The 17474-nt window shown below is 45.7% G+C and overlaps 1 protein-coding gene across 2 annotated transcripts; it reads right to left on the reverse strand.

The window, feature by feature from the left end:
- Positions 1 to 2722: 2722 nt before the first annotated feature.
- On the reverse strand, positions 2723 to 14391 carry SLC19A2 (solute carrier family 19 member 2). 2 transcript variants are annotated; one of them, XM_064721636.1, is made up of 7 exons: positions 14102 to 14391; positions 13373 to 13978; positions 10062 to 10284; positions 6440 to 6632; positions 5419 to 5560; positions 5021 to 5189; positions 2723 to 4276 (listed from the first exon to the last, which is right to left on the reverse strand). In XM_064721636.1, exons 1-6 carry the CDS (start codon positions 14285 to 14287, stop codon positions 5064 to 5066), a joined length of 1476 nt encoding a protein of 491 aa, XP_064577706.1. In that variant the 5' UTR covers positions 14288 to 14391; the 3' UTR covers positions 2723 to 4276; positions 5021 to 5063. The 2 variants fall into 2 exon arrangements, with proteins under 2 accessions (XP_064577706.1, XP_064577698.1); XM_064721628.1 differs by having other exon boundaries at positions 2723 to 5189.
- Positions 14392 to 17474: the final 3083 nt, after the last annotated feature.

Consider the following 17474-nt stretch of genomic DNA (forward strand, 5'->3'; position numbering starts at 1 on the left):
TCACAAGATGCCTCCCAGCACTGAATTTTGGGGAATGACCCTCCTCAGCCTTCCAACCAGCTGGGGCTGCAGTAGCATAGACCCCTCTGGGGGGAAAGAGGGAGAGAGTGAGGGAGGGAGTTCGCCTCACTGGCAGCACTGAGGTGGTGCCGATTACACTGTCATGGCCGCACACCTCAGAGGGCAGCACCTCCTGTGCACTAAAGGGTTAATGCTAGTGAAAGAAAATACAGGCAGAAAAACAGCCATGAAGCTAGAGCTTTGATGACTCTCAGAGTAACTCAAGTAGGGTCCCCCTTTCACTCAAAGTCATATGGGACAGAAAAGCTGAACCCCTTCAAGGCAGGGTTCACAAGTTCTCTGAAGACATCTGTCATCATAGGCCACATGCAATAGGAGGAGGCAGGACTCCATGATGACAGGGCTTCTGCTCATTTTACACCATACGGTGAAAAAGAAAACCAGGCTTTGACACTGGTTCTAGTGGGCTGGAAGGGGTCCCTTACACTTACCAGAGACAATGCTGTTAGCTGCTTGGCAATGGTTCCTGATGTACCTGGCAAAACTTCAACCAGTGACCTCACCCAGGGCATGCAGTTATCCTACCCTTGAAGGCAATAAGCTGAATTTCTGACTTTCCACATTTCATTTTGACAAGTTCATAGCAGTCTAAAATACAGAGAACTGGGTACAATACCAAGGCTTTCTGCTCTGCTTTTATTGTAAGACTTATCCTTCATCTTAAAAGCCAGTGCTATCCTTTTAATTCACAAGAGATCCTTTATGCGACTAATTACAAATCAGCATGATTAAGACAAGGATTAGACCCTATTGTTGGGATGCCAAGCTGTGATATTTGTTAATATTAACTTATTGATTTAAGGTCAATCAAAATTGATCTATGCAGTCATTAACCCACATGTCATTAAATGTTGGTTTTCAGATGTTCCCATGTGTGAGGAAGCTGCAGACCATGGTTATGAAAAATGCAACGAAAACAGCAGTAAAGCAGTGCAGGGCTCCAAGGACAGATCCCGGCTGCTGTTTTCCTTGTCACTAATGCACCAGACACTATGTTCAGGCAGCAGATTCATGCACAGTGAGTGTGTTTCACAGAAAAAAGCTGCATAACATCTCCAGAGGAGCATTAAGCAAGCACTTTAACACCTTTTTTATGTAGTGTAGGAAACTGACACTGTCAAAAGCCACTGGGAGCAGGGTTCAAAGCATCCAGTCTCCTGTCCCTTCCATAGTCAAAGTCCCTCTTTCCTTCCCAGTGCTTGGGTACGATCACACCAATAGAGAAGAAAACACAACCACTTCCACACAGAGCCCTTCCCTTTCCCTGAGAGCACTGCCAGAGCAGCAGACTGTGTCACACATGCACACAGCCACATCAGGGGTTGAGTGCAACCCTGCCTTGCCTTGGCAGGCTCTCACAGCCACTGCTAGCCCAGGGGGACAGCATTGGGTGCTGCTCCTGAAACAGCATCCTCTGGCAGCTCTTACTATTCCTGCCTTTTAGGGCAGAACAAGCCCAGCACCCAGTCCCTCACTGTAGCAGTGATCCCAAGAACTACACCTCATCCTACCAGCATCACAGCAAGCCCAGTGCAGGACAGAGATTCAGTTGAAACACTCACCTCCAGCAGCCCCCAGCATCAACTGGAACAAAGAAACAGCCCCAACACCCCGGGCAGACAGCCACGTGTAGTGTTTATCTCATCTCCGCCAAACAGCACTGCATGCTTTGTCTCCAGCGCAGAAATTCTGCTCCTTCACAGCAGCTGTGTGCCCCTTTCAGCTCTCTCAGCTTCCACGATGTGGCAGGATGTGATGGGAGGAGCAAGGATTGCCACAGTTCACGTGTACTTGCTTCACTTGCAGGAGAAAGCAGCCTTTCACCAGCACCAATGAGAAACACTTGAACCCACCTTAAGCATAATGCTATACCTGTATGACCTACTACTTATATTCTTGACATACGCAAGCAGATATTTTAATCCCTGACTCTGTCAAGAAACTCATCCCCTCACAGCTGACTCCTGTATTCACCCAGAAAAGCAGATGAATGAAATTCAGAACAGACTTCACATGTCAACAGTCCTATCCTTCAGCAATAAAGCTCCGAAGGAAGCATGTGTAATGAAGCCTCTCCTCCCCAGAACACCCCTTTTTTGGTTTTGGTGTTGTGCACAGGGCTTGTTGGGCTACTTATCCACACAAACCACTGTGCCCTCCACCCTGTACTATGAGGTACAAGCCATATCCAAGGCAGGGTGTGCCAGGATGGGGAGCTTACAGCATTTCTCCTTTAAGGCCTCAACTTTGCAATTAGGTCCATGTAAGTAGAAAGGTCTTCCTGCAAGAAAACCCTACACCTGCTTTCCTGTACTGTCACCCCCAGTTAGACTGAAGCGTCCTGACCAGGGCTACCCTGCATTGTGAGTGATGATCTCCTTCTGCAGACCAGTCTGCACTGGAATTAGAGTGGTGCTTATGGACTGCTCAGCATTTAGAATCTCCAAAACAAGACACTTGCACAGAGTTATGCAAACCTACACAAGCCAGCCATCAATTATCAGCTTCTTGAAGCGTTGCTTCTTTTTGTATGTTTTGTTTTAGACTGTTTTTATTACAAAGATGCTCAGAATAACCTGCAGCAGCAGTGCAACGATCAGCAGGGAATAAAAATAGAAAAAAACCCATCTTCCACACAGGATAGCTCAGAGTATTTTTATTTAACAAAAATAGCTGTTTAATTAGAAACCAACAACATCCACATGGTTACAGGTTTTCCTAGGCATCACTGTTAACTCTGCATACAGCTCCAATCAGGCTCTACAGTCACCTCATCACCAAAGCAATAGCAGAGCTCAGAACCTGAATGACATCCAGGTGTGGCTTCCACACCTTGTGGGCCTGTGGACATACACAGCGTAAGAAGCCTTTCTACCACAGTTTCATTACTTTGGTACAAAAATTACTGATATTGCTGTAAGTCATTAGTTAATTTGTGACTTCCTTTTAAAACAACTGCGCTGTTCCCCGTCAAAGGTTTGACCTCTGTAGGAAAAGTATGATTAAAATTGAGCTGCTCCTTTTGGTCACTTGATAGGAGTGCTGTGTACCCATTCCCCTTGCTTTGTTTCAACTGCTATCAGACCAAGGAACTCAAAGGACAGACTCTCCCATCCCAGGACAGCTTATCAGCTAGCATTTCATGGCTTCAGATTTTATTTTTTTTTAAAACAAAAAACCACAGAGAAAGGAATATTTACATGGGTGGCTTCAAGTTTCCATTTCAGGATAAGGCAGTTAAGTTCACATGTGTAAATGCCAGTGCAGCTGAGCCCCTCTTTAGGGGGCTGTTTCAAGAGGCAGTGTGCAGAAAGAAAAGTTTTTGGGGAGTGGGCTCCCCTGAGCAGCTGGCCTGGAAGGGCTCCCTGGATCCCAGACAGCACATGCCAAACACATTAATCATGCACCTTGTGTAGTAAAGGCTGAGGCTCACAGAAAGTGATGGGAAGTGTCCCAGCCAGGGGGAAAACACCTTCGCAACCCCAATACTGTGAAATTCTCCTTGGCACTAAAAGCAGGTGATGAACCAAAGCTGCTTCTTCAGCTGAAAGAAGAAAGGAGCTCTAACGAACACACAGAGAGAAGGCATGGAGGGAAAGGCTGCATTGCACCTTCTCCCTTGCCAGCTCTCCTGTACACTTACACTCACCACTACCTGCACAGAAACAAGCACACTCCATAGGCATTTGTTGCTGTTCTGGTCACGCTGCCTGAGTACCCATGTCCTGGCCCAAGCCCAGGACAACTCTCTGCAACTCCTCTTCAGTGTTGAAGCAATTTGGAAAAAATAAAATATTTTTAAAAACCATATGAGGCAAGTTCCAAATTGCTTAAACTGGACAAGAAAAAGGATTGCCCACTCTAAACATTCATTGTTCTGCTCATGTAGAAAGAAGAGGTAGAACTAGTGGACAGCGACCCACCAGAAGCATAAAGGCATTTTAAAATAACCGTGGAAAAATGACGGGCCATAAATCGTCATTTTCCAAAGCCTCAGGCAGTCATTCTGCTAACTACCATAATTGAAGGTGTCAATTTAATCACCACAGCCACAATTCTCTAACGGCACAAAGAATAACTTAAAATCCTGTGAGTTACCTTCCTTCTCAGTGTATGCTAACGTACACCATCCCTGAAACAGTCCAGCCTGTGGGTTGTGAGGCAATGACTCCTGTAATCACAGGAACCTGCAGCCCTAAGGGACAAAGGCAAAGTTATCCAAGGGTCCCGGGGATTAGCATTTTGCCCATTTCAACTTCCTCTAAGCTTCCCTCTAGTTACAGTCCTTCCTGGGCGCAGGCCTTTGTGGAACAAGTAGTGCTGCTAATAGCCCATCCACCAGTGCCACAAACTGCCCCAGGACACATGTTTTTGGGGAAGAACCATGATCAGCTAAGGTAAACCTCTGGCAGCAGGGATGATAGACAGAAACAGAAAAACAGTGCAAGCTCCTCTAGGAAGCATGTGTGTATGCAGAAATGTAAGTGTACCAGTCCTTAAAACAGAGCATCCAGCATCACAGGGCAGCTTTAGTGAGAGCCACACTGCCAGAGCACAGTCCTCAGGCCACCTCCTATCCCAGGTCTGGGGCTCTTCACAGAGAGCTCTGTTAGCATGCCCTCATTTCTGCCCTGTAGCAGCACCTCATGACAGAGAGCAGCAGTTGACCAGACAATCACAAAACTGTCTGCAGATGGACAGTGTTAGACTAAAACCTCCCAAGGTTCTCATTCTTTGAGAAAACTTACTGTTCTTTGCTGCACATCCCATACATGCAACAGAAGAACAAAAGGCATTTTAGAAAGAAGATATTTGTTCTTACTTATGTAAGAGCTAATATATTTACCTTCTAAAATGTGCTACTAATATAGTATAAATATGGATCATATACCATTAAGGTGATTGCCTTGGGAAGAAAAGGCAGAGATTAAAAACAGACCTATATCTTCATATGTAGTCACCAAGAGTCTTCGCTTAGAGCACTACTGGCTTTCAGGAGATCTGCTTTGCACCTGCTCTTGTCTTCTGCAAGATTCCAAAATACTGCAGATGCCACTGACCAAGAACACCAGTGAGATGACCGCAAAGTAAGAGGCATAAATCATGAACTGCAGAGAAAAGAAAATAAAAAGAAGTGGTTAAACCAAGCAGTTTCCAGATTCATAGGAATGTTAATAAAATAAATGAGTTCCCTTCCATTCTAAAATATCAGGATTCAGTGGTTATTTCTCTGTCAAATCCTTGACCCAGAAACAGGTAGCTGACAAGCTTTACAGCTTGGTTTATCTTCCTCCCTTCCCCACCTCCCATCAATAAAGTTAAGAACATCTATCATACCTGGGTGAAGATGTCCAAGCCAAGCCCACTGGCATCCACAACAATCACAGTGAGCAGAGTCTGAAGGCCTAAGGCAATGAAAGTATTGACCCCAAACACCAGGGCATATCGCTCCACACTGAGATTTGTAGCAATCTGGAACCTGGAAAGAAAGAGATGACCAGAAACATAAGGGAAAAAGTAGAGGAATGCATAAATGGCAGGAACGTTTCTGGACAGAACAACTTTGCAACTTGAGGAGTTACATTGATTGGTTTCATATTTTTCACAGCTAAATTACCTTGCACAGATAGTGTCCTTTTCTAAATAGGATCACAATGGACTAACTTAATAGCTAGCAGAGACCCATAGACACATACAACCCCTTTTTTTAAAAGCAAACAAACAACCCAACACACCACTAAGGGAGCTGTGTGGGTTTCAGTGTCACTGAAGCAGCCCAGCTGTCTGATGTAAAGGGTCTGGTCACGTGGAGAAGATGCAACACACTCGGACCGCAGAGAGCAGCTGGCTGAATCTCAAAGCTTCAGTCTGTTGCTGTATGGTCCATAACCTTTTGCATCCTTCTAACCAGAGCTCCCTTTGCAATTGCCAGTTTCAGCATCACCCCTCTCCTTGTGCTTGAGCTGTCTTGAAGCGATTTTGTGGTTCAAAACCAGCTAAGCTTTCCTCCCCAAAGTGACAAATAATATCAAAGTAATTTTCCTACAGGTTAGGGCAAGTTGATGCTTCAATCCAGGCAAAGCATTGTCCTTTGCTCATCTGTTAACACTTCACTCCAGCCACGTTTATGAAAAACTTCCCCCTAGCAATCAGCACTATCTAATATTTAGAAGTATTCACTTCAGTGTCACAAGATTTTTAAGCTTGGGCACACTGCCAGCCAAATATATCTCCATACCTCAGTTTCCAACCTGAATCACAACACAAACCCTTGCAACAGACTCTTGTTCCACAGGAAAGGCACCACTTTCATACCAGCTGTAACCTCGAGAGCAGTTCAGGTTACAGAGATACTCACGTTGCTATTGTGATTAGCATCATGTAGATAATTCTGAAGATGACATAGGATGCATAGCACACCCAGATGTTATGAACAGTGTCCATGACATACACAGCAGCAGCAATAAGAAGAGAGAACAAGGCAAGTGCCACTTCACCCCACACTGCCCAGGATGTTTTTATGTGACCCACAACAACGACTGCAACTGCTCCTGTGAGGGGAAAGAAAGCATAAATCTTAGTAATTATAGTTGGAGCAATTTGGAGATGGTGCACTAGGAGCTCTATAGCCCCTAACAGCCAAACATGAATGAAGTGGAGGGCACAAGTAGGAACACCTCAGCAGCTCTCCTTCCTGACCCCTCCCTCACCTGGAACACTGCTGTAAACTCCCATTTACTCTTACAGAAACAGGAAAAAAATACATGGGTCAATGCTGACTGCCTCTAAAGCCTCCTCTCTGGCTCCAGAAGCATGACAGCCCCAGGCCTCAGACCACTGCCACTCACTCCTCTGTGCTTGACTGTGGCAGTGCTGTCAATAATTGGGAAATTTCTGTTGAGAAATCCAAACCCTGGTTCTCAAAAGCGCTCACCAAATTATTTACTGGTGCTTTAACAGAGGGTAGGAGGGAGAAAGGCACTACTCACTTTAATGCACAGCTGTTAGAGCTCTCTCCCAGGAAGCAGAAAAACCTACATTTACTGTCATCTCCACACTGGACTGTAAGATTAAGACTGAGGAGTCCAAATCCACATCTCCTGGAATGCAGCCTAATCACAGGTTATAATCATGCACTATTGATTGTGCTAGAACAATCCTTTACAACCCAGGTTTGTAACTCTGGCTGGATTTTGTGAAGAGGGGATGGGGATAAAAGACAAATCAGAGGATGGGAAAGTATGTGGTATTTCGTTCAATTCAATGAGCAGACAAAGTGTGTTTCATGCACTATCATAGCTGCAACTACTGAGAAGTCTAAATACATATTACATTAATAGAAAATTCCCATTCCAAGTAGGCCTTGTTCTGCAAATAAGCCAAACAGCAACTAACAGCATAATGGCGGTACACAGCAAACCAGACAAACAGCATACTGACAAAGGGAGGTTTACAGGACATTTCTGAAAAACAGGATTATGTTCAGCAGCAGACCCCTGCACAAAAGTGCTACAGTGCACTATCTAAGCTCTCTGTAGCCCTTAGCTGGCATGCTGTCTTAGAAAACCTTCAAGCACACCAAGATTCCCTATGCACCACCAGTTTGCACAAGGCTACAATCCTGTCAGACCATACATCAATCTTGCAGACTGGTGAAGAATGGCACTATGCCAAGGGAAAGGATTTATTTTCCCACTAAAGTCTGACTAACATCTTGTTCTTTGAAAGTCTGGGTCCTCCAGTAGCAAAACTCTGAAATGCAAAAAGAAGCTCAGTCCTAGAGCATTGCTCCTACTGTCTCAGCAATTCTGATATTTGAGAACAGACATGAGGATCTCATGGCAATTCACAAAATTGTATTCTCCTTATGTGCCAAGGCTGTATCAGCCTGACGCCAAATTAAGACATTCAGCCTGTGTCCTTCAATGAGACACATTCAGCTGATCAGTGGTGTCACAACCCAACGTGATAAAGAATTGCCACACTCCAAAGAAGGTGCAGGGATGCACTCTAACAGTCAGCTGATCTCCCTAGAAGGAATCCTAATTTTCTTTCTCACGACAGGGAGCTGACAGCTACCTGAGTCACCATGCCAACTTAAACCCCTCTGCAGGGCACAGACTGCAACAGCACCTTATGAAAAGGTTACCAAACGTTGCTCCTAAGTAAGCAGAGAATGACTAAGAGCAATGAAAATGGCAAATCAGATCTAGGACACAGCAGGAGAGATTTCTAATACAGGGGGAAGAGTGAACAGCATGTTCTTCTGTAAGTCTGATGCCTCACTGAATTGAGTGCAATTCAGATTATCCACCTTCAAGAGGAATGAAACTCAAGCCAGGTTTGGTGCAAAGATGGGCACATTGTGTTCTTGTAGAATTAAGGAAGAGAACAAAGAGCTTAACTTTACCAAAGAACAGCTAGAAAAACCTGGTTTGTCTGGCCCAGAGCAAAGATTTTGTGCTAAAATACAACCCTGGCATGACATCAGAGATAAAGAAACAGCTCATTAATAAATTCAAACTGGAAATCAGAAATTAGAGCATTTGCACTAGTGCCTAGGAAGCCAGGTCACTGTATGCTCATTCTTAACGGGTGTTAGGACTTCCAGTTCTGTCACACACTTCAAGCTTTTAGTTGTGACCATAAATTCATTAAACTTTGCTTTTTTCAAGCAGTTAATCTCTATCAACTGGAAGGATTCTATAATTTGAGCAGTTCAGGCTAATTTACCTGAAAACATCATCCAAAATGATTCAACTATTTATAAAAATGATACTTGAGGGAAAAAAAAATCAAAATGGGAAACTAAAAACTTCAGTCTTATGAGTTTAGGTCCATTGTTCACAGGCTTTTTTAAAAGGGACCTTGTTATCAAAGATGTTCATTATAAGGTTTGAAGAGTACCCTTCCCTCCCTTTTTTATTTTTAAATTGTGCTGCTATTAGGCCACATTATGGGTCTTCTTTTCCTTGATACCAATTATTCTTCTACTGGGACAAAGGTAGGATGGTAGAGGAAACCAATCCAAACAAGAAGCAAGAGCCATAGGCTCATGCTATAGTGGAGAAGCAGTGTATGACAGCAAGGTATTTAAGGGCAGATTTAGTACACCAAGGACTGAACAGACAAAGTCATCAAGTTGCCAACAGTTTCAAACTCAACTAACAATGGGTTGTGGACCAGCTTTTAGAACTATAAACCAGCCACAGCTTCCTACTGAACTTCAAGAAGGGGCTGAGCACACCCAAGGAAGCACTAATAATTTGTGTACCTTGGTTTCTTTTGCCCCCAAGTAGGTGATACCCACAGCAGATGATGGAACAATGACTCCATCAAAGAAAAGGGATGCGCTGCAGCAACATCTAGAAAACCTCTGCAAGGGTTTGTTAGTTTTTTTTAAACAGTATTGTCTTAGTTCTGGTAATGAAACAGTATTAAACAACTTCATAAACAAATGCTTGTGTTCACTGACCTACCTGTCCCTTTCAAGTCAACCAACTTCTTTCATCTTAATAGCTTCTGCTCCTAACAGTGCTGAAATGACTAACCATGGCTCACTGCATGCTGGGTGCGTACAGGAAACCTTCACAGGCTCCTGGAGAAAAACCAAACGCACAGGACCCCATGTCTGACTCTGGGTGGCTAAAACAAACATAACCTCATTGTCATGGTGACAGTCAAGAGCAGACAGTCAGCCACATGCCTGGGGCCTTGTGCCAAGTATTTCAGAATGATGATTGCCTTGGGAGGTTCCTCTAAACACCTACGTACTGGATTACAAGAATCAGGGCTGCTTCCATGACTAACTCACAGAGCACCTTACCCATGCATGTCAGGGAAGGCTCACCCCAAATGCCAGGGTTTACCTCTCCTTGCATGCTTGGGGGAATGCATGGCCCTTCCAAATCACACTCTAGTGACCTTGAGGGAAACAAGACATTTCTCACAGCAGAGCCGGAGCTAAACAGGAAGCTTACCTAGGAGTGTCGAGGCCGCCTCCACAGCACCATTGTAGATGTCCGCGTTGTGAGAAGGCAGCACCATCTCCCACAGGCCCTGAGCGTAGTTGATGACCTGAAAGTAGCCACAGGTGGACAGTGCCCACCACACAGACCAGCAGAGCATGGTCCTGGAGGAGTAGCACTGCACGAAGTCCTGCCAGAGGTCTTTGAGCACCTTTGCGATGTCTACTTTCTGCTTCTGCACAGATTGGAGAAGGAAGGGGAGAGAAATGTTAAGTCTTTGTTTATGAACACTTCACACTACACCACAAAATTGTCCCTTTCAGGTGGTCTGATCACTGGTGAGTGACAAGGCCACTCTAGGATACAAACCCCACACAGTAATGCATAAAAAGCTTTCTCATCCCACAATCTCTGTGCCAAACAGGGCCATAGCCTTACCTGCAGGGGAAGGGTTCAGTCCCAAGCACCTCCCCATCTCTGGCTCTCCCTGACAGGCAGCACGGACTGCCACGTGTTATGGGAGCAACTGAAGGGTACCACAGAAGAAACACCAGAGAACAGGACACAATATCCACTTTGACAAGACAGGATTGGAAGCCAGCCATTTACATCATAAAGGCAAAAAGTATCACTGACACTTTTAACTCCTGATTCAAATTCAACCAAATTTTGTAGCACAGGGAACTGCATCTGTCCCCAACAGACATTGTGAGTTTATCAATACTCAAAGAAGCAAGTTCATTACCACACACTCTACCCCTGTTAAAGCTCACCAGGGCTTCAAGAAGGTGAGAGATGTCACCTGGGGATCTAAAGGGAAAGAGAAGCTACTTGACCAGACACTACTGTTGCAAATGGCAGGTCCTGCACATACAAGTGCCCTGACAAATGGCAGGAGATAAAAAATAAAGCTTTCCACTTTGAATCTTTCTAGAAAGAGCATGCAAGGGGGCAGACCCTTAAAAATAACTGAAAATAGATCAATTCTAGCAACAGGGGATGACAGTAATCAAAACTGCTTTTTACATACAGATACTACAGTTCTTACTATCTTTTTACATACAGACTATTACAGCTGCTTTTTACATAAAATTACAGCTCTTTATCACTTTATGTCAACAGCAGCAGAGGAAAAGAGCATGTCTTTGTAGACAAAAGTTCCTGGTTACATTCATTGCACACACACACACATGTACAGACAGTGTAGACTCTGTAGGGCAAGACCCTTCTGGTCTGAGTGGGCGGAGCAGTTACTTAATGTGAGACTGGGCAGAGCCCCGAGGCCCACACAGCACCTCAGGCCCCTGTGAATTTGGATTCCCTGCAGGGAAACACACAGCATTGTCACAGGACTGGGCTATTGCACATTGTGCTGTCACATGCCCAGTTTCAGAGTGGTTTCCAGAGAGCAGCAGCAACTTTGAGCTCTTGGCATTATGCCCTTTCCCTGGGGGAATCATACAGTGTGTTCCTGGGAAGTACTATTTTCCATGAGCAATAAAACTCATTTCAGAAGGTTTCTACTAAAACTCCAAAAGACCACAGCCTGAAACCTGTCCTGAACTTCCTTTCTTCCACCCCTTTAAGTGTCACTGATTTCTAAGCATCTTTATTAAACACCACACAGTCCCACCGGTGCCTTGCCAGTGGTGTAACTCTTGCTCTGTATGTGGATACCATTCCTCCAAAACACAGCAGAGTAACTTGGGAAGAAGTGAGCTTGTGGCAATGTGACCTTACACGTAACTCCCACACCGACGATTTCACACAAAGCACAAGATCAGACACAGGAAAACAAGAGAAAGGAACAGTCACACACAGCCCAAAAACTGATTTGGCTGCTCAGCCCCAAGCGAGTGTCTGGTAAGGCAGAAAGGCACACCTGCCCTGCTCTGGCAGCGCCTCTCCAGTACAATTGTTCCTTCAGCCATCCATGTTTGTGAAATATGGTTGCTGTTACCTTAGCAAGAAGGACAATCATCACACTCCGATGCTTCTCAGCCTTCAGCACCTGGTATAAGGGACCTCAGGGGAGTTAGGCAGGTGTACTCTCTCCTTTTCTAAACTTTTCCCCACTACTTTGGTACTACACATACTCTCTCAGGAGAGGAGTAAGGTAAACAAAAGGGATGGATAAGTTATATGTTTATGGCACAGAATTTGTCTTAACAAATACCCTTCAACATGCAAGCATAACTCGGGTAAAAATATCCTTGGTCACACATGATCGTGCTGGATGGAGTAGGATTAAGTCCCTGGAATGTTAATACCTTTAATTCCCAGCTGTAGCTGGAGAAGCAGAAAGCAGCCCTGGATGCTGCCTCCCCCAAACCAGCTAACTGTGGCTTACTTGCTAAGAAATACCCACTGCTGACTAATCCAGCAGCTGTGCTTACCTTCTGGCTTGTCCTCAGAACCAGTACAGCCTCCTTCTGTCTGAGGAGCAAGGCTGACTCTCCCCAGGGCCTCGAATCCCCCTGCCAGGAATCTTCACATATTTGCATTCCCTGGAGCAATGAGGCCAGCAGGGACCTGCCCAGCAGGCAAACCACACACTCACTCTGGGCCCCAAAACTGGAGGCTGCTCACCCATGGTGGGAACCAGCACCTCTCTCCACCAAGCAAGAGTCCCTGTACTTGTTTTGTACAAATGACTTTGCCAAGTTACGCAGCCCACAAAAGCCACAAGTCAGGGCACTGCCTTGGCATTCTCAGAGGCTGTATCTAGTAGATACCATGCAGATGTGCTTCCTGCAATTTCTCACATTCTGCCCTTGTATTACTAATCAATGTCTGCTTCCAAGTGCCTCCAAGAATTGCTACAGTTTCCTTCCTAGAGCAGCTTCCTTCCAGGATCATATGGTAAACCCCAATTATTACACAGCATATTGCAGCACAGCTCACACAACAGCTGGAGTAACAATGCCAAAATCTGAGTACATGAAGAACTGCCTCTTTTCTGCAAGTCACTGGGTGCATCCAGAAGCACACACAGAGTTAGTGTCCCAGAGATGTCCCTTGTTTGTACCACTGGATGGCAATCTGATGCCCAGAGCATTCAAACTACAGCCTTGGTGAGACATGAAGAGCAGTTTCAGAAAAACTAAGGAGCAACCTACTATGCTCAAACAGAAAAGGATGCCAGTAATAATTCTCCCTGTGCCCTAAGCAAGGAAGAGGGATATGTAAAGGAATACTTTTTTGCTGTTATGAGATATGTATAAGAGATATTACATCTCTACTGCTACATACATATATATGCATGTGTGACAACCACATCAGTATGGCATCTTCTACTCCTGTAAACTCAGGGCACAACTCACCTGCTTCTCTGCTGGATGACCCTCCCCATTTAAGGGAACTTTTGTCTCATCCTCCCAGCCAGGTGCCCTCTGCACGTCGGGATGATCTTGGACAGCAGCTCCATTTTTACAGTCCATGACCTTCATTTCACAACTAAGCCGCTGACTTGAGAAGTGGTGAAAGAAAAGGCTTTTCTGCGGCATGGGCAGGAACCACGCCGTGGCAAAGGCAATGGATATGCTAGTTAAGGAGACAACGTTCAAGCTGAAGAGGGACCATCCCGCCACGGACACAAGGACCTGCCCAGACACCGAGCCCACTGTGTAGCCCACCAGGGTGGCACTTCGGCAGTAGCTGGTGACCTGCTGGTACAGGTTGATATCGACGACACTGTAGATGTAGGAGTAATAGGCGATGTCGGTGGCAGTCCCCATCCCGTAGAAGAACTCAAGGAGCTGGAAGGCCCACAGCCGCTGGGCGTACAGCAGCATGAACCAGGTGACGATGAGGCTCAGGCCCTGCAGCAGGACCACAGGCTTGTACCGCAGATAGTCCGTGGCCAGGAACACGGGGAAGAGCAGCGCCAGGTAGGAGTAAGTCCACACCGGGTAAATCTCGTTGAACACCTGCGGGAGGGAAAAGACGGCGGTAACCGCCAGCACTCCCGTACTGCGAACAAAGCACGGACATACAGCACACAGACAGACACACACCCCGCGGGGGGGATAAGCCCCCCGGGGACACCGTACCTCGGTCTCGGAGAGGTTCTTGTGCGGCCCCAGCAGGTACCGGGTGAGGAAGGGCTCCGACGGCCGCACGCTGCAGAAGAAGCCGTAGGCGCAGAGCAGCACTGTGGGCAGCGCCCAGGAGCAGGCGTTGCCGCTGGTAGCCCGGGCGGAGCGCCGCGCCGGCCGCCCCCCGTGCGAGTCCTCCATGCCGGGCTGGGCCGGGCCGGGGGCGCTCCGGGGGCCAGAGGCGCTCCCGGGGCCGGAGGCGCCGGCGGCGGGCGCGTCCCGGTCACCTCCAGAGACAAGGCTCCGGCTCCGGCCCGCGGCGCTGCGCCTCACGCTGATTGGCAAGCGTGGGGGGGCGGGGCCACACACCGCGCTCGGATTGGGCAGTTCGCCCCGCGGGCGGGGCCAGAAGCCGCGCGCGGAAGGGGCGGGACAGGGCCGGGTCCCGAGGGCTGCTCGCCCGCAGAGCTCCGGCTGCCCGCGCTCCTCCGGGGCCGGTGCGAGCCGGCTGTGGGAGCTGCTCCCGCCGAGAGACATCCCTGTCGCCTGGGCCGGCCCTGCTCCGCCTTTCCTCCCCCTTTCCTCCGGCTTTCCAGGCCCGGGAGCGTCCGGCCGCTGACTGCTGCCGCTTTCTTCCCTTTCGCGAGATAAGAGCTTGAATCGCTTCTGTGGTTTAATAAAGCAGCACCTTGTTGATCAGCTAGAAGAAATAAAACTATTGCATTCGAAGTAATTATCTAAAGTTTTGCCCAGTAATACGGTTCCTATAGCTTTGCCAATCCTCTGAACTATTTGCTGTTTTTCTGTTCAATCTCTTCCTTTCTATCTATTTGATTTGCCTTTCCCTTTGCTCCATTTCCTTGATTTCCACGACATTGCTACCACTCCTAGGTCTTCCTGTTTTATACCTACAGTTTGTTCTTCAAACTGGCTGATGCCAGAGAAAATTCACACCAGGGGTCAAGCCTCCCACCTGTGCAATTGCATATCCTGCCTCCTAGGCATCTGGATATACGGAGTTGGGTGGGAAAGAGCAAGTTCTTCTCAGTCCCAGAACAGATTCCTTGTAGTGCAGAATTTTACTACCATCTATTACTATTATATAGTTATTAATATTTTATTACCGTAATCACCATAATCATGCCTTAGTAAACATAGCTACAAAGAGGATTTGAGCCATAAGCTGTCTGTAAGGCACAGTTAAATATTTTGGTCTGGATGGGTTTGATGCTTTTATCTTCTGGGTCTAGCAAAATTTCCTTTCTATTTTTCTCCATGTTCTCTTCTGTAGAAAACCTGTAAGATTTATGAGGAAAAAAAAAATTGCTATTTCACTACCTTTTAGCTTGAAGCAAAACTCTATGCACAAAGAATCAGTTCCTGCTAATATTGGCATCCATTTCAGCCACAGGCAAGGAATGGCTGATCTTTTCAAAGAGCACGGTTAGAGTGAAATGAGCCGAAACAACAACTGATAAACGCCTTGCCAGGGGTTCCCTCCCTCCCAGCAGTGCCTCTGTCCCACTGGCCTGTGCCCAGGAGCAGGCAAAAAAGGAATATGGACTGATAGCAGGGTGGTGTGCACCCTCTGACTGCTGCTTGGTGCCGAGCAGGGGCTGGAGGAAAGAACAAAACCTTGGAGTTCTTGGTGTGCCCTGCCCAGAGGCAGCAGTTCCTACAGCTTCCACACTGCTCACAGCTCTCATGGGTGGCCTTGCTCTTTTCCAAACCAGCAATCCTTAGAGCTGTGCCACTGGAGCTCAACTGCTGTTTCAGTGGATTAGAACGAGTTACATCAGTTTAGCCATTTTCCTTAAAAAAAATACACAGTCAGTCAGGCAAACTAGATTTCTCCCCCAAAAACTGGAACAAATTTTCGACTTAAGTGCTCCATGTTTTCTCAGGGTTTTGGTTTTGTTCTCAAAAGAACTCACCTTGGTTTATTTTCATGGAATATTTTCAGCCTTTGGGAACAAGATAAAATTTTATTTCCTGATTTTTTATTTCTATCTTTTCTTTTCTTAGCCTTCCTCCACATTTTCTCTTTCCATCTCTCCACTCTACTAGAAAAAGTAAGGAAAGGTTAAACATGTTTGATAGTAAAAACCTGAACACTTCCAATATTTTTTTCTAAGGTGGAAGACATAAGCTGTGAAAAGTAGAGTTTTTCACACTTTCTTAATCTTACTTATTTCCTTCTTCTCTCAGCTTCTGGCCTGCAGTGTATTGTGAAGGAATTAATAAAATATATGTGCATGAAAAGTTCTCCTGAAGTCATGCCAAGTTGTTTAGAGAAAATCTTCTGTAAATTAAAAACTTCAAAAACTGCACTCTTGTGAAGCTGTTGTTCAGAATGTTTTCTCAGTATGTGAAAGCACTAAGATAGTACAAATATTTCAGAAACTATCCAGACAGAGAGAATAAAACAGATTTGTCTTTACTTGAGTATGGAAGGAACAAAGTCACAGAAATGTGACAAATAGCAACCACTTTCTTTTTTTATTATTTTGGCCATTGTAACTAATCTGGGGAAGTAGACTCCATTAACTAGTATCTATGTTGGAATGAAACAGAATTAGCAAGAACAAAACAAAACTCTAAATTATTTCTGAAATGCAGGCTGACTAGTTTAGATCAAAGCTTGTAGGTTATAGCAATCTGTTAGAACAGTAGACTAAATATAACTTTGAAGGCCTGTGTCTTCCTCACTTCCAACCCCCAGTTGATTCTTTGATAATCTGGGAGTTTTCAACAGGAAGCTCATCAATATTATGCAGCCAGAAAGGATCAATTTAAAACCCCTGTGCATGGGGGGTGGGGGCAGCGTTGTAGTTCACTGGAACACAGCTGATACAGAAGCCAGTCTAAAATCCAAGCTTTCAAGACCTGCAGAAGCATAAGGACAAACAACCATCTATCCAAAACACAGGAGTCATTAGGAGACAGGTTACCATCAAAAGCCTCTGGCAGAGAACTTCCCTTCTGCCCTGCACACCACAGCAAGCTCTGCATTGTGTCCAACGCAGACTGAACAGAGAGCTGTTAGAGATGAGGCACTCATGGCTGAATTTGAGGAATTACTTGCCACAGGATATCAGAATAACTCCTGGACTAAGATGGGTCATGTTGTGCAGCACTATACATTTCCATTATGGACATTATGGATGTAATTGTTTAAAATATTTGCAGGCAGCTACACAAGGAAAAAATGGAAAAGCCACTCAAGTCGGCTACAAACAGTGGAAAAAATTTCATGGCAAGTGCAAAAAGAGTACAATAGTGATGTTACAAAGTAAAACAAGCATTTAAAAGAAATATACCCTGTACTTTTATTAAATGAAGAAGCAAATAGGTTGGTCTGAATTACGTGATGCTTGGTGCATGTAGG

This window comes from Zonotrichia leucophrys, chromosome 1 (genome assembly GCF_028769735.1).
Source record: "Zonotrichia leucophrys gambelii isolate GWCS_2022_RI chromosome 1, RI_Zleu_2.0, whole genome shotgun sequence".
Classification (NCBI taxonomy): Eukaryota; Metazoa; Chordata; class Aves; order Passeriformes; family Passerellidae; genus Zonotrichia; species Zonotrichia leucophrys.